The sequence below is a fragment of the Anoplophora glabripennis genome, unplaced genomic scaffold (genome assembly GCF_000390285.2).
Source record: "Anoplophora glabripennis isolate ALB-LARVAE unplaced genomic scaffold, Agla_2.0 scaffold409, whole genome shotgun sequence".
Lineage (NCBI taxonomy): Eukaryota > Metazoa > Arthropoda > Insecta > Coleoptera > Cerambycidae > Anoplophora > Anoplophora glabripennis.
Window position 1 is genome coordinate 398,211 of NW_019416619.1, and position 11,039 is coordinate 409,249.

The window sequence follows — 11,039 nt, forward strand, 5'->3', positions numbered from 1 at the left end:
AAGTATAAATATTTTTGGTAACAGAATTTGAAATTAGTCAAATATAAATATTGAAAAAAAAAACGGCGATTCCTAACAAACTGAAAACAAGTTATACCTGCCTTAAAGTTACCTTTTTTATCTCCAAAATTGGGAAAGTTTGTGTTTCTACCAGTCCGTCTCTAACATTTTGTAATTAAATATAAAATTAATTTTATGCATCAATGTACCTAATCACACTTAATAATAGATAAATACGTTTACTCAGTACTTTGATAATAAAACTAATCTTTAATGAATTTTATAGGATGTTAAAAGATGTAGGTAAATAAAATGAAATCACAGCAATTGATAAACCGATCGATTTATTCATATTATGAATAAGTAAGATTACAATAATGGAAATATAACATTTTATTTTTATTCATTCAGTAGGTAGGTACCTTCATATATTTTTTTATTTAAAGTAAGAAATAAAAATATATTTATTAACTCAAAAATTTCAGAAAATTGTATACTAACTATTATAGATGATTGATACACTTGGATAAAAATTATATAATTTTTTTTTTAATTATGAATAGTGCAGCACCTCAAATTTTAGTGTCAAAATTATTCTTCAATAAATTTAAAGACGTATTGGTAAAGGTTTTTTTATATTAACAATGGAAAGATTCTTTGACTTTGTGAAAAACAATTGATAAAGCTCTTTTGTTGATCGAGTTAGATCTGAAACTGGTAACATTTTTGTTGTGTATTTGTAACTGAATTTTTATTTCGGTGAAAAGTGGAAAAATCATTTTTGAGCTTTTAGAATTATTACAACTTATGCGATTATGAGATATCTTTTTATTTTTGAAATTTCACACACGAAACAGCATTATCAACTGCTTTTCTGTAAATTCGTTGTGGAACCAGGAAGTTTTAACAAAATAAACATTAAAATCTTTAAATCATGTTAAAAGAAACTCATACTTACCTATTGCCAAACGTTTTAGGTTTTCTTTAATATTTACATAAACCGATGTAACTTTATACCTAGGTTTTGTTCCATTTTTGCATTACTTTTTTTATTTAGTCTAGTACAATCATATAAAAAATATTGTAGTATCTTAATACCGTAGAAAGAAAATATAATTTTCAAATGTTATATTTACTTACTATTTATTATTCACAGAAATATTAAAACACTTTATGTAAAAGCTATATAATTCTACACACAAGGTGATAATTTCATGCTCATTTTTGTTTATATAATGATTTCTTCTTTAACAAAATCATACATACTTTATTTTTATATGTACTTATTAAAATACATTCTGATCAATAATGAACCTTTCAGTCACCTATACTATAACAAAATGCATGAGTGACACCATTTCTACAAAAGCTTACACAGTAGGCTTGTTTCGTTTTCAGTGTTTTAAAGTATTTGAGCATTTCGTTTATAAGAATAACTAAATAAAAACCCTTTTGAAAATACTATTAACCCTCTAAAATTGTTCGCTGACAGAACTGAATAAACTTATAGTATTTTCTTTAAGGGTTAATATACAGGGTGTTTCAGAAAACATGGGCCAACGCTGGGGGGCAGATTCCTAACCTAAAAACAAAATTACTTTTTCATATCAACATAGGTCCGATTTCGCTTCGTTCCTTAGCTACAGGGTGTCAAAGTTTTAAAATAAAATATGTTCTTTCCAAAAATCTAGATTTCCACTTAAGGAAATTAAATGAAATTTGAACTAACTATTTACAACCGAATACACATTCCTAGGTATTATTATGTTGAACATGAATTACAGGACCGGACTTACTGGAAGAACTTTTTGGAAACCGCTGGATTGGAAAAGGTGGTCCAATTGCGTAGCCGCCTCGTTCCCCATAGATTTTTACCTTTGGGGAAATGTGAAAGAACTTGTTTATAAAACTTCTGTCACTTCAAGGGCAGCGTATATCAGACTCATTCGCTTTAATTCGCCGAAACATAGGGATATTTCCACGAGTTAAAGAGACCATCAAAAAACTAATTCGATGTTGCATTCGAGCTCAAGGTGGACACTCAACTTTCCCGTAAAATATTATATTATTTCTATCGATTCAAGTTGTTTATTGCAGGTACGTTTACAATTCATAATTAATTCTAGATAAATAAATGTTTATTTTAATATTACATTTAAAATACCGAAAACTTGAGGGAAAACAAAAAAATAGTAAATCAATTTTGGATTAAAATTGAGATAGAATCTACCCCATGTAATTATAAATCATAAATCACAACGGAGAATCAATTTTTTCTTTGATTAAATCCAAAAGCTTGGAAGTATGTCTGGTCCTCTAATTCATGTTCAACATAATGTGTATGGAGGAATGTGTATTCGGTTGTAAATAGTTAATTGTCTAACTTTCATTTAATTTCCTCAAGTGGATATCTAGATTTTTGAAAAAAAACATTTTATTTTAAAACTTTGATATCCTGTAGCTAAGGAACGAAACAAAATCGGACCCATGTTGATATGAAAAAATTATCTTGTTTTTAGGTTAGGAATCTATCCCCGAGCGTTGCCCCATGTATTCTGAAACACCCTGTATATATTTTAGTAGCGAGTACACAAAAAAAATCATATATGAAACTGGATCATCAAGTTGATTCTATAGCAAGGGTCGGCAACTGGCGAACCGCGGTCCAGCTCCGGACCGCGAAAGGTAAAATACTGGACCGCCAAAAATTTTTTGAAAGTATAAATTACTCAAAATAAATTATTAAAAAGTTTTTTTTTTACGTTTGAGTGACAACCTTATCATTTTTTCTAGTATTTTACAATTGTGAGTGTTTTGAGTTCTTAATGGTTAGTAAGCAGATTAAATTTGAGTTCAAATGAAAATTTGTAAGAAATATAAATTTTTTTTCTGGACCTCGTTAAAAATTTTTAAAAGTATCCGGACCCCACCTAAAATTACTTGCCTACCCCTGTTCTATAGAGACTGTTTCTAATGAGCTTACAGAATTCTATTTAAATTGTTCACATATATACATTTTTGTAAAAATTTCTCTTAGACTATAACATTTATAATTATTGATTTTTATAAATAGAGACTTTGAATACCCTGCAAAAAATCTGGAACTAATGTTAAAAAATTATCAAGATTTATATTGTAAAATCTGTATTCCCAAAAACATTGAATGTGCATCAAAAATATATTTTTGTATACTAAAATAGAGACGTTTCCGGTCAAAATTGGAAAAGAAAATAAAGATCTATGTTACATAAAAGTGTTTATTTTAAGTAATATCTTTGGTAACATAAGTAACTCTTGAATTATCTACTGAAAATACAACACACTTGGAATCGTAATGAGAACAAACAATACTCAAAATGATTGTACTTGTTCGAGCAATTTATTCTTTTTTTTTTTGGTCATAATAGTTAATTCATTTAATAAATCACATTCTCATCATTATACGTAAATAACTTCCTGCTAGTATGATTAGTCATACCAGCTAGAACAAAACAAGACAATGTACAAAAAACGTAATGAAAAAAATTATTCTAGTCAGATTTTGAATTTGAATTTTCCATTTCAAATTTTATCTTACTTTTAGTTTTTACGGGACTTATATCCCTCGAAGGAAGAGATTCAGGATAATATCTCTGGAGCATTACACAACCTATGACACATATTAAAGATATTATAAATTGTATGATTAACCAAACAACTATATTAACTGCTTGAGTACGTCCAAAAAGCTCTTGCCCATGTTTTATACAAATCAGTGCTTCCGACACCATTATGCAGCCATATACCCAACACTGGGTACCTACTCTTTTGCAGGTAGTGTCAGTTGTATAGCAATAATATTGCCTAACAGAGGGAGCTACAATAACACCTATTAGTATTAATCGAGCTGTGACTAGAGGGTGAGAAGCAGGTAGTTCAAAGACATGCTTGAGGAAAAAAGTATTTAACTCAGAAGTTTGCCAAAATAGCACTAACTGACAGAGAGCAAAAATCCTCATGTAAGAACACTTCGGATCAAGCCACCTTACTGAGGTCCAACTTTCAGGCGTGAACTGGAGCATGGCACGTTTAATTTTGCCAGTTGTTGAATGAATATCTTTTATTCCTACCCATTTGTATTCTCGCATTTCCAACATCTGACAGATTTTTAATCCACACCAGATACCTAATCCGTTACAGATAAGAACATCTAATATTAAAGCATCCCACCAACATTCTATGAAATTTGGTAGCAAATGGGCGAATGCAAGTTCCGTAATCTCCCACATACAGCTAATAGCCCACAAGATTCCCATGTGTCTTATCAGAATAGCTTTAAATAACCATCCCAGAAAATGCCCGAGGGCAAAAACATCCACGTGACCCCAAATTCTCTCTAATGTTATATCTGAGCAATTCACTCCATATTCTTTGTCCATGTTAATATGGAACTCTTTTAATTTTGGGTCAAACCAGACCAAAATGCTTTTCACGGTCTGATAATTTTGGAAAAGAATGAACAGACAGCCTAGTAAGTATAAAACGCTCATACCAAACACCATCCTCCATAATGCTGGATGTGGTCGTGTGAATGGTCCATTTGGGAATGCCAGAACTGATACAATAAGGAAAAAGAAGCAGCAACATAATATTCCAGCCCAAATATTATTCTCCACGTTGTCAGTATCCCTAAAAAAAAAAACACTTTTGTAAAAGTATGTTGTCCAATGTTAATTGAAATAATAACACTCTATGCATTAAAATAACTCTTCGATTTTGCTTATTGTAATTAAGAAATGATTTATATTTATAAAATAAATAAATTAACTAAAGTAAAATGAAAAATAACATCTACTGTAAACAAAGATAACTAGTTAAAACTCTCTGTTTTGGATAGAGACCTCTGGAAATATTTTTCAGCAACATTTCATTTTTTTTTTCTAATATTATTAGATAAATTTGACTTTTATTAACACATAAAGAGGACATTCCTAGTGTTCCTGATATATTTCGTAGAGAAAGTACATATAAAAATTCAGGGAAATTTTTTACATAGACTGTGTGCAACTACATATGTTTTTATTCATCAGTTGATCAGGAAAAAAATATTTTGCAATATGTACATGTTTCGAGATGTCAGGGTTGGCCATCCCTATTTAAATTTTTTATTTTGTACATTTTTTTCGAAATTATTACATTACGAGAGTTGCCTATGTGGGTCTAAGAATCATCCCCTATAACACTATGGGACCGAACTTCATTATCAAAATATGACCACGAGGTGTGACTGGATGATAGTTACATAAGTACCTCTTTGAAAGGGAATGGTAGATTGGTAGATATTTAACGTGATATCTCAAAAATCCTTCCAAGATCTTATTCAAATTTTAACTTTAGATGTCATATTCCACATAAGTATTGTAAAAAAGATAGTAGTAGTAAAGATGGAGGACAACTATCACTATTTCGCCGTGTTTATTTTTACCTCATTTCATTTTTTTTGGTAAATATTGAATATAGACTATTAGAGAAAAGCGTGTTTAATTCTGATATCTGAACCATTTTCAAGAAATAGCAGGCATTTGGAACAATTTCTGTAAAACGAGTATTTTAGTACGAGTTTATATTACTTAAATTTAAAATTTGCTCATAATAATCTATCTATTTTCAGGTATTTTTATTGCATTTTTATATAAAAAAAAAATTAAATTTTATATGTATTTAATAATTGATAACACAACTAGTTTTTATTTGGTGGAAATTGTTCAAAATATCTAATATTTAATGTATATGATATGATATTGATTGTTTAACAAATGATATTCTGGAAATCAGTCATAGGTACTCCATGTGCTATATGCCCCAACTGGCACTGAATTTATACAAATTGAAGGTGCATTTGTAAATTTCGAAACATAAATCACGTGTGGGTTACATATAACCTATAAAGCATATATTACTTATTGTCATTTGTCATTGCTACTTTATGCTTATTGGCATAAACTGACCTATTAATCTGTAGTACCTACTAACTGGGTTAATTTATGCCAGTAGGTACAAAGCAATGCTTTGCGTCAGTAAGCATTAAGTAGCAATAGGCTTTTCTTCGCGACTGAATATTGGTGAATATCTGACTTGTAGTTACTATTTCTATCTCTTTTGATCTTAATTGTCATATGGTAGTTTAAATCTCTTCTTTCACTCATACTATACATACTACAACATACGACTTCACTAGCGAAAAAAAGCCTTATGTCGTTTAAGACATGACATATGCTTTACAGGTTATATCTCAACCACAAATAATATTCATATTATGAAATTTACAAATGCGCCCTCATTTGCAAACCTTAGAATTTCTTGGAAACAGTTCAGTTTAATGAAATTAAACAGAAATACCCTTCTTCTTCTTGATAATGCAGAGGTAAGAAATTTTTAAAAATATTTTTAAATTAGGTCAAAATAAAATAGTCACTCCACACAAGTCATGCGATACTGTAATAACTAGTGTAAGTTTATAGATGATTAAGATATCCCAAAGGACTTTTAACACATTGCAAATATATGATTCTACCACCTTCTGTTAGAGAAGCGTATTATTATATTGTCCATAATTATTTATTTATGGCATTAGGTATTTTGCCAAACTGTAAGGATTTATAAAAAGGCACTCTTTCTTTTTGATGTACCTACTATCCGTCCTAAAATTATAAGGAATCAATTTTATATGTTACACTATTTCAAATCAGAATTATCTTTAAAAATTGCTAATGTTGATAATATTATCAATTGCTAATAAGGAAGGTCGGTAGGGTTAAACAATATTACTCCAAACTAGAAGGTTACAAATATAAAATATATAATTTCCCAAAATTTACTGAATACAACTATACAACTTGAAAATAGATTTATTTAATGTCGATTTTTTTACTTTTTAAATTTTAGCGACATCAAGGGGTCAAATTTATTTTTGGATGTTGCGTACATATACCCAGATTTATAAATTTAATTCTTGATTAATTTTAGTCAAAACTGTACATTAAAAAAAAACATTTAAATTGCTGCAAATAATAGATGTTGCTTATATAAACAGACATTCACAGACATTCTAAATTTTTTCATTCATTTGTTCATGACTGCTCATTTAATAGGTATAGTTTTGATAACATCAATTTTTTTATAATTATTTTCAATAAGTTTATAAAAACAAATACTGCAGCATCTTATATAGATACAAAATCACGATTATTAAAGAAAAAAATTATAAAGAAATATGTTTATATAAATACTCATTAACTACCTAAATACAAGAATCCATCGAAGGTTGATTTAAAAATAAATTTGTATTTACAGTAAAGCTGTAGCACCTGCTTATTTTTGTTAATAATGTAAACTAAAAATTTGTGACCGTTAACGTTGTGATTAATTTCTTTAGTACCTCATAAAAAATTATCTCATTTTGGCATTCATTATTTTAGATGCAAAAAATTAACATTTTGTTATGTATTTAATGCACACAGAAAAATTTAAAATTGCTCGAAATTACCATAACCTGAGTAAAATTAAGATGAAAAAATATTCCTCGTTTTATCGTTGTTTGTTTTATTTATAAAAATTCAGTATTCCCTTTGTATTACTTATGTAATTAATTATGCTTTCTAAGCTCAAATTTAAAAATCGAGTTTTTATTGACATTCTTGTCGGTATAAACTGTCTTAATTTTAAAATATGTATATGCAATTGTATTTCTGTTAGAACTTCTAGTGAACGTGAATAAAAATTGTATCTTTTAAATCTGTAACTAAATTATTTAATTTCAAAATAAAATATTGAATTATTTAGTTATAAATATATATATATAGAAAGTATAACTGATCAGATCACAGATAGACACTGTTATGTAAAATACATTTCTACTGACCTGACAAAAGCAAAATAAATTACAGCTCCTATTGAGATCAAAAGTAACGTAATTGTGTGAGGATTGTAGAAAAATTGAAGGGAAATATCGTCCACTGGTTTTTCGTTTATAGAACTAAAACTGTCAACTCGAGTTCTTGAAAGTAACACCTTTCCATTTTTGCTCTTCATTTTTTTCTAGATTCATGAACGGACGAGAAAAACGTAAGAGTCACCTTTTCGCTCCTATTCATAGATTACTGATAAAATGTTTTGGTTTGGTTTATTTTAAAATAAGCACATGTGACATATCACCACAAATCACCCCACTTAAATTGACATATTGGAAAGAACTGCAAAGAAAAAATAGTGAAGATTTACATGTTGGTAGTCCTGCTATGTAGTGCTTTCAAACTTTCAAATTAAATGCACGAAACTCTATGTATCTGCTTAGTGAACTTATAAGGGGGCTTTCGTTTGGGCAAAAATAGTACCTGTTAGCAACTAATATCAGTTCAAAGTAATTAAGTTACTACTAGTTACTAATAGTTTCTATTTTTGCCAAATCGAAAGGTCCTATGATATGTTATATATTGGGTTCAATACAAAAATACCTTACTTCAATATTCAATATTTCAATAGCTATCCTATCCCTAACTAGATAAATTAGTGAAAACGAAGTACTCTTGCTTATAATTTTTATTCGTGGAAGTTATGTTCTGAAGATCAATCGATCAGTAATCATTGTGGATATTTATTTCCATTATATACGAACAAAGGAATGCGCTTTCTTATTGATGGCAAGACACTCAAGACAGCAAGACGTCAATAAATTTTAACCTCAATTCAATATTTTAAGTTTTCCTTGGTGTGAAGAATATTTAAGGAAATTAAATTTGTTATTGTTTCTGTGTTAGTCAGTCGAAAATGTCTAATAGGCAACAAAATCGCCGATTAAAATGGAGTTTGGATAGTGTCAGGTTAGTTCAAGAATTTTATTATAATCGGTGTAATGTTTGTATTTATTCTAGAATAAATCGAATATCTACCACAGAGCCTCTAGCAGCTCCTCCAGCTTATAGTTCATCAAATATTGGGTCAAATATTGAAGTTTCAAAAAAAACTGATGTTTCTCGTTTAATTACAAAAAAGTCCTGGGATCTTGCCCTGGCACCTCTGAAACAGGTGCCAATGAATTTATTTATTATGTATATGGCAGGAAATTCAATATCTATTTTTCCAATAATGATGGTGGGAATGTTATTGATGCGACCCCTTCAAGCTATTTGGTCGACAAAAACTACTTTTAAAATGATGGAGACATCTAATGCAGTTTTACAAATGATTGTCTACGTTCTTGGTAATTTTGTAAATATAGGTTTAGCACTCTATAAATGTCACAGCATGGGTTTATTGCCAACATATGCAAGTGACTGGTTAGCATTTGTGGAACCACCAGTGAGACAAGAATATTTGGGAGGAGGTACAATACTATCATAATTTGTATTTTTTTTTTATTTATATTAAAATATTGTACTAATAAAACTTTTAAATATAAGAAGGTATTTATTGTTTTCTATGCTTGTCTGCAAAGTCTTTAATCTTCTCATATAAAGCTTTTGGATCATCAACTCTAGGAATCTAAAAAATATGTAAAATTTATCAAATCGGATTAATATAGCTGTTTTTCAAATTCTATGAACAATAACAATGCTATTACTACTACTGGTTTTGAAGTTACAGGACAATTTAATTTTATCCAAAAAATATGTATCTACATATTTAACCTTGGACATGTCTGTGTAAAGTAAAATCGTTTGTGTTGCTACAAATTTTAACACATGAATACCATGAAAATTTTGTAAACAAGCGATATTAAAGCCCTAACGACAAATATATTTTTTTAGCTTTGATATAACCTAAATTTATTATACTTACCTGGCAGTATAAATAAAACTATGTAATTTATACTGCATTCTAATATTTGTATAAGATTTATCAACAATTTAAAAAATATATCTTATGAATATACTTACATCATAATTTTGGCTTACATATATTCCTGCATATACTCCAACCAAAAAGGATAACTAAAAATAAAATAAATAGCTACTCTATCATAGGTTATTACATTTTAAATAATTCACTTACAAGTCCTCTAACCATGATTTTGCTTTGATTTGTGATAAGATTTACACCAAGTTAGTGTTTTTTTATATACTACTTACTTATATACTGGGATTTAGGACTGGTGGTGTCAATGATCTAGGTATTGTCGTCTTGACGTTGAATTTTAAATTTTTACGATCCTAAATAATAGAGCACGATTCCGTTGCTTTATAAAATATAAAACAGAAAAACACATAATATATCAAGTTATATTTTACTCATGAATAACTATAATCTTAAATTTATGAATTAAAAATATAAAATATTTACGTACTTTCAAAGAAAATTTGCGGGTTTGGGAGAATATATAGTTATGGGCATATTCAGAAAATAAAATTTCCCTGTTTCGACCAATTTGTTAATGTCCTGTCAAATATTTTGCAAATGAATATAATTATCAAGGATTTATATTTGATTACAATTTTGTGTCAAAAAAATTTTTGGTCGGCTTGTTTCTGTAGTCATGTCTGTAGTCTTCATGGGCTTGTTAAAAACTGCAGACATGAAATAGATCACAAAACAAAAAAGGCTGTGGCTATATTCAGGCGATAGAATTCATTATATAGTTAGGCCCTGTTATTTTTTATTTTATTCATTATTTCAATTCAATGGATTGATTATGTAGAGCCTAATTTGGACTGTCCTGGAACCGCCATTATTCTATGGCTAGAAATTGGCCTCAATGATTTGGGATCGAGGGGGATTATCCCTCTTTATCCTGCCTCATCTCGTGTAGGCCTGGACAGCCTTCGTAGGTGGGCCCCATCCGTCGTCTACCCCGACCGCAATTGCGGCCGGTGTAAGCGCTTTGTGGGACCTCCTTTTGTCCTGGCTGGGCCCCGCCGGCTAGGGCCCTTTCTTCTGGCGCTCTTCTTGCTTCGCCGGCTCGTCTGTGTAAACCCCGGGGGTAGTGTCATGTTTATGTGTGGTATGGTTGGGTAGGGTAGTGCGGCTATGCAGCCTGGGATGCGCTTTGCTAAGGTGGCCCTTAG

General features: G+C 29.7%; 2 protein-coding genes and 1 long non-coding RNA gene across 3 annotated transcripts; 1 reads left to right on the forward strand and 2 right to left on the reverse strand.

The window, feature by feature from the left end:
* Window positions 1-3,243: 3,243 nt before the first annotated feature.
* Window positions 3,244-8,213, reverse strand: LOC108910238 (phosphatidylserine synthase 1). The gene is made up of 2 exons (XM_018714795.1): window positions 7,901-8,213; window positions 3,244-4,668 (listed from the first exon to the last, which is right to left on the reverse strand). Exons 1-2 carry the CDS (start codon window positions 8,068-8,070, stop codon window positions 3,531-3,533), a joined length of 1,308 nt encoding a protein of 435 aa, XP_018570311.1. The 5' UTR covers window positions 8,071-8,213; the 3' UTR covers window positions 3,244-3,530.
* A 450-nt stretch (window positions 8,214-8,663) lies between these two features.
* LOC108910239 (ER membrane protein complex subunit 4) lies at window positions 8,664-9,436 on the forward strand. The gene is made up of 2 exons (XM_018714796.1): window positions 8,664-8,858; window positions 8,910-9,436. The coding sequence occupies exons 1-2, from the start codon at window positions 8,806-8,808 to the stop codon at window positions 9,376-9,378; spliced, it is 522 nt and encodes a 173-aa protein (XP_018570312.1). The 5' UTR covers window positions 8,664-8,805; the 3' UTR covers window positions 9,379-9,436.
* On the reverse strand, window positions 9,379-10,511 carry LOC108910240. The gene is made up of 4 exons (XR_001964445.2): window positions 10,322-10,511; window positions 10,030-10,213; window positions 9,915-9,968; window positions 9,379-9,519 (listed from the first exon to the last, which is right to left on the reverse strand). It is a non-coding gene; the product is annotated as an uncharacterized LOC108910240 (long non-coding RNA).
* Window positions 10,512-11,039: the final 528 nt, after the last annotated feature.

Bases quoted from the DNA above. Each gene is read 5' to 3' on its own strand.
- LOC108910238 (XM_018714795.1), bottom strand. From the start codon at position 8,070: ATGAAGAGCAAAAATGGAAAGGTGTTACTTTCAAGAACTCGAGTTGAC. The intron at 4,669-7,900 runs GTCAGTAGAAAT...TTTTTTTTTTAG, and splicing joins ATTTATTTTGCTTTTGTCAG to GGATACTGACAACGTGGAGA.
- LOC108910239 (XM_018714796.1), top strand. From the start codon at position 8,806: ATGTCTAATAGGCAACAAAATCGCCGATTAAAATGGAGTTTGGATAGT. The intron at 8,859-8,909 runs GTTAGTTCAAGA...TATTTATTCTAG, and splicing joins TGGAGTTTGGATAGTGTCAG to AATAAATCGAATATCTACCA.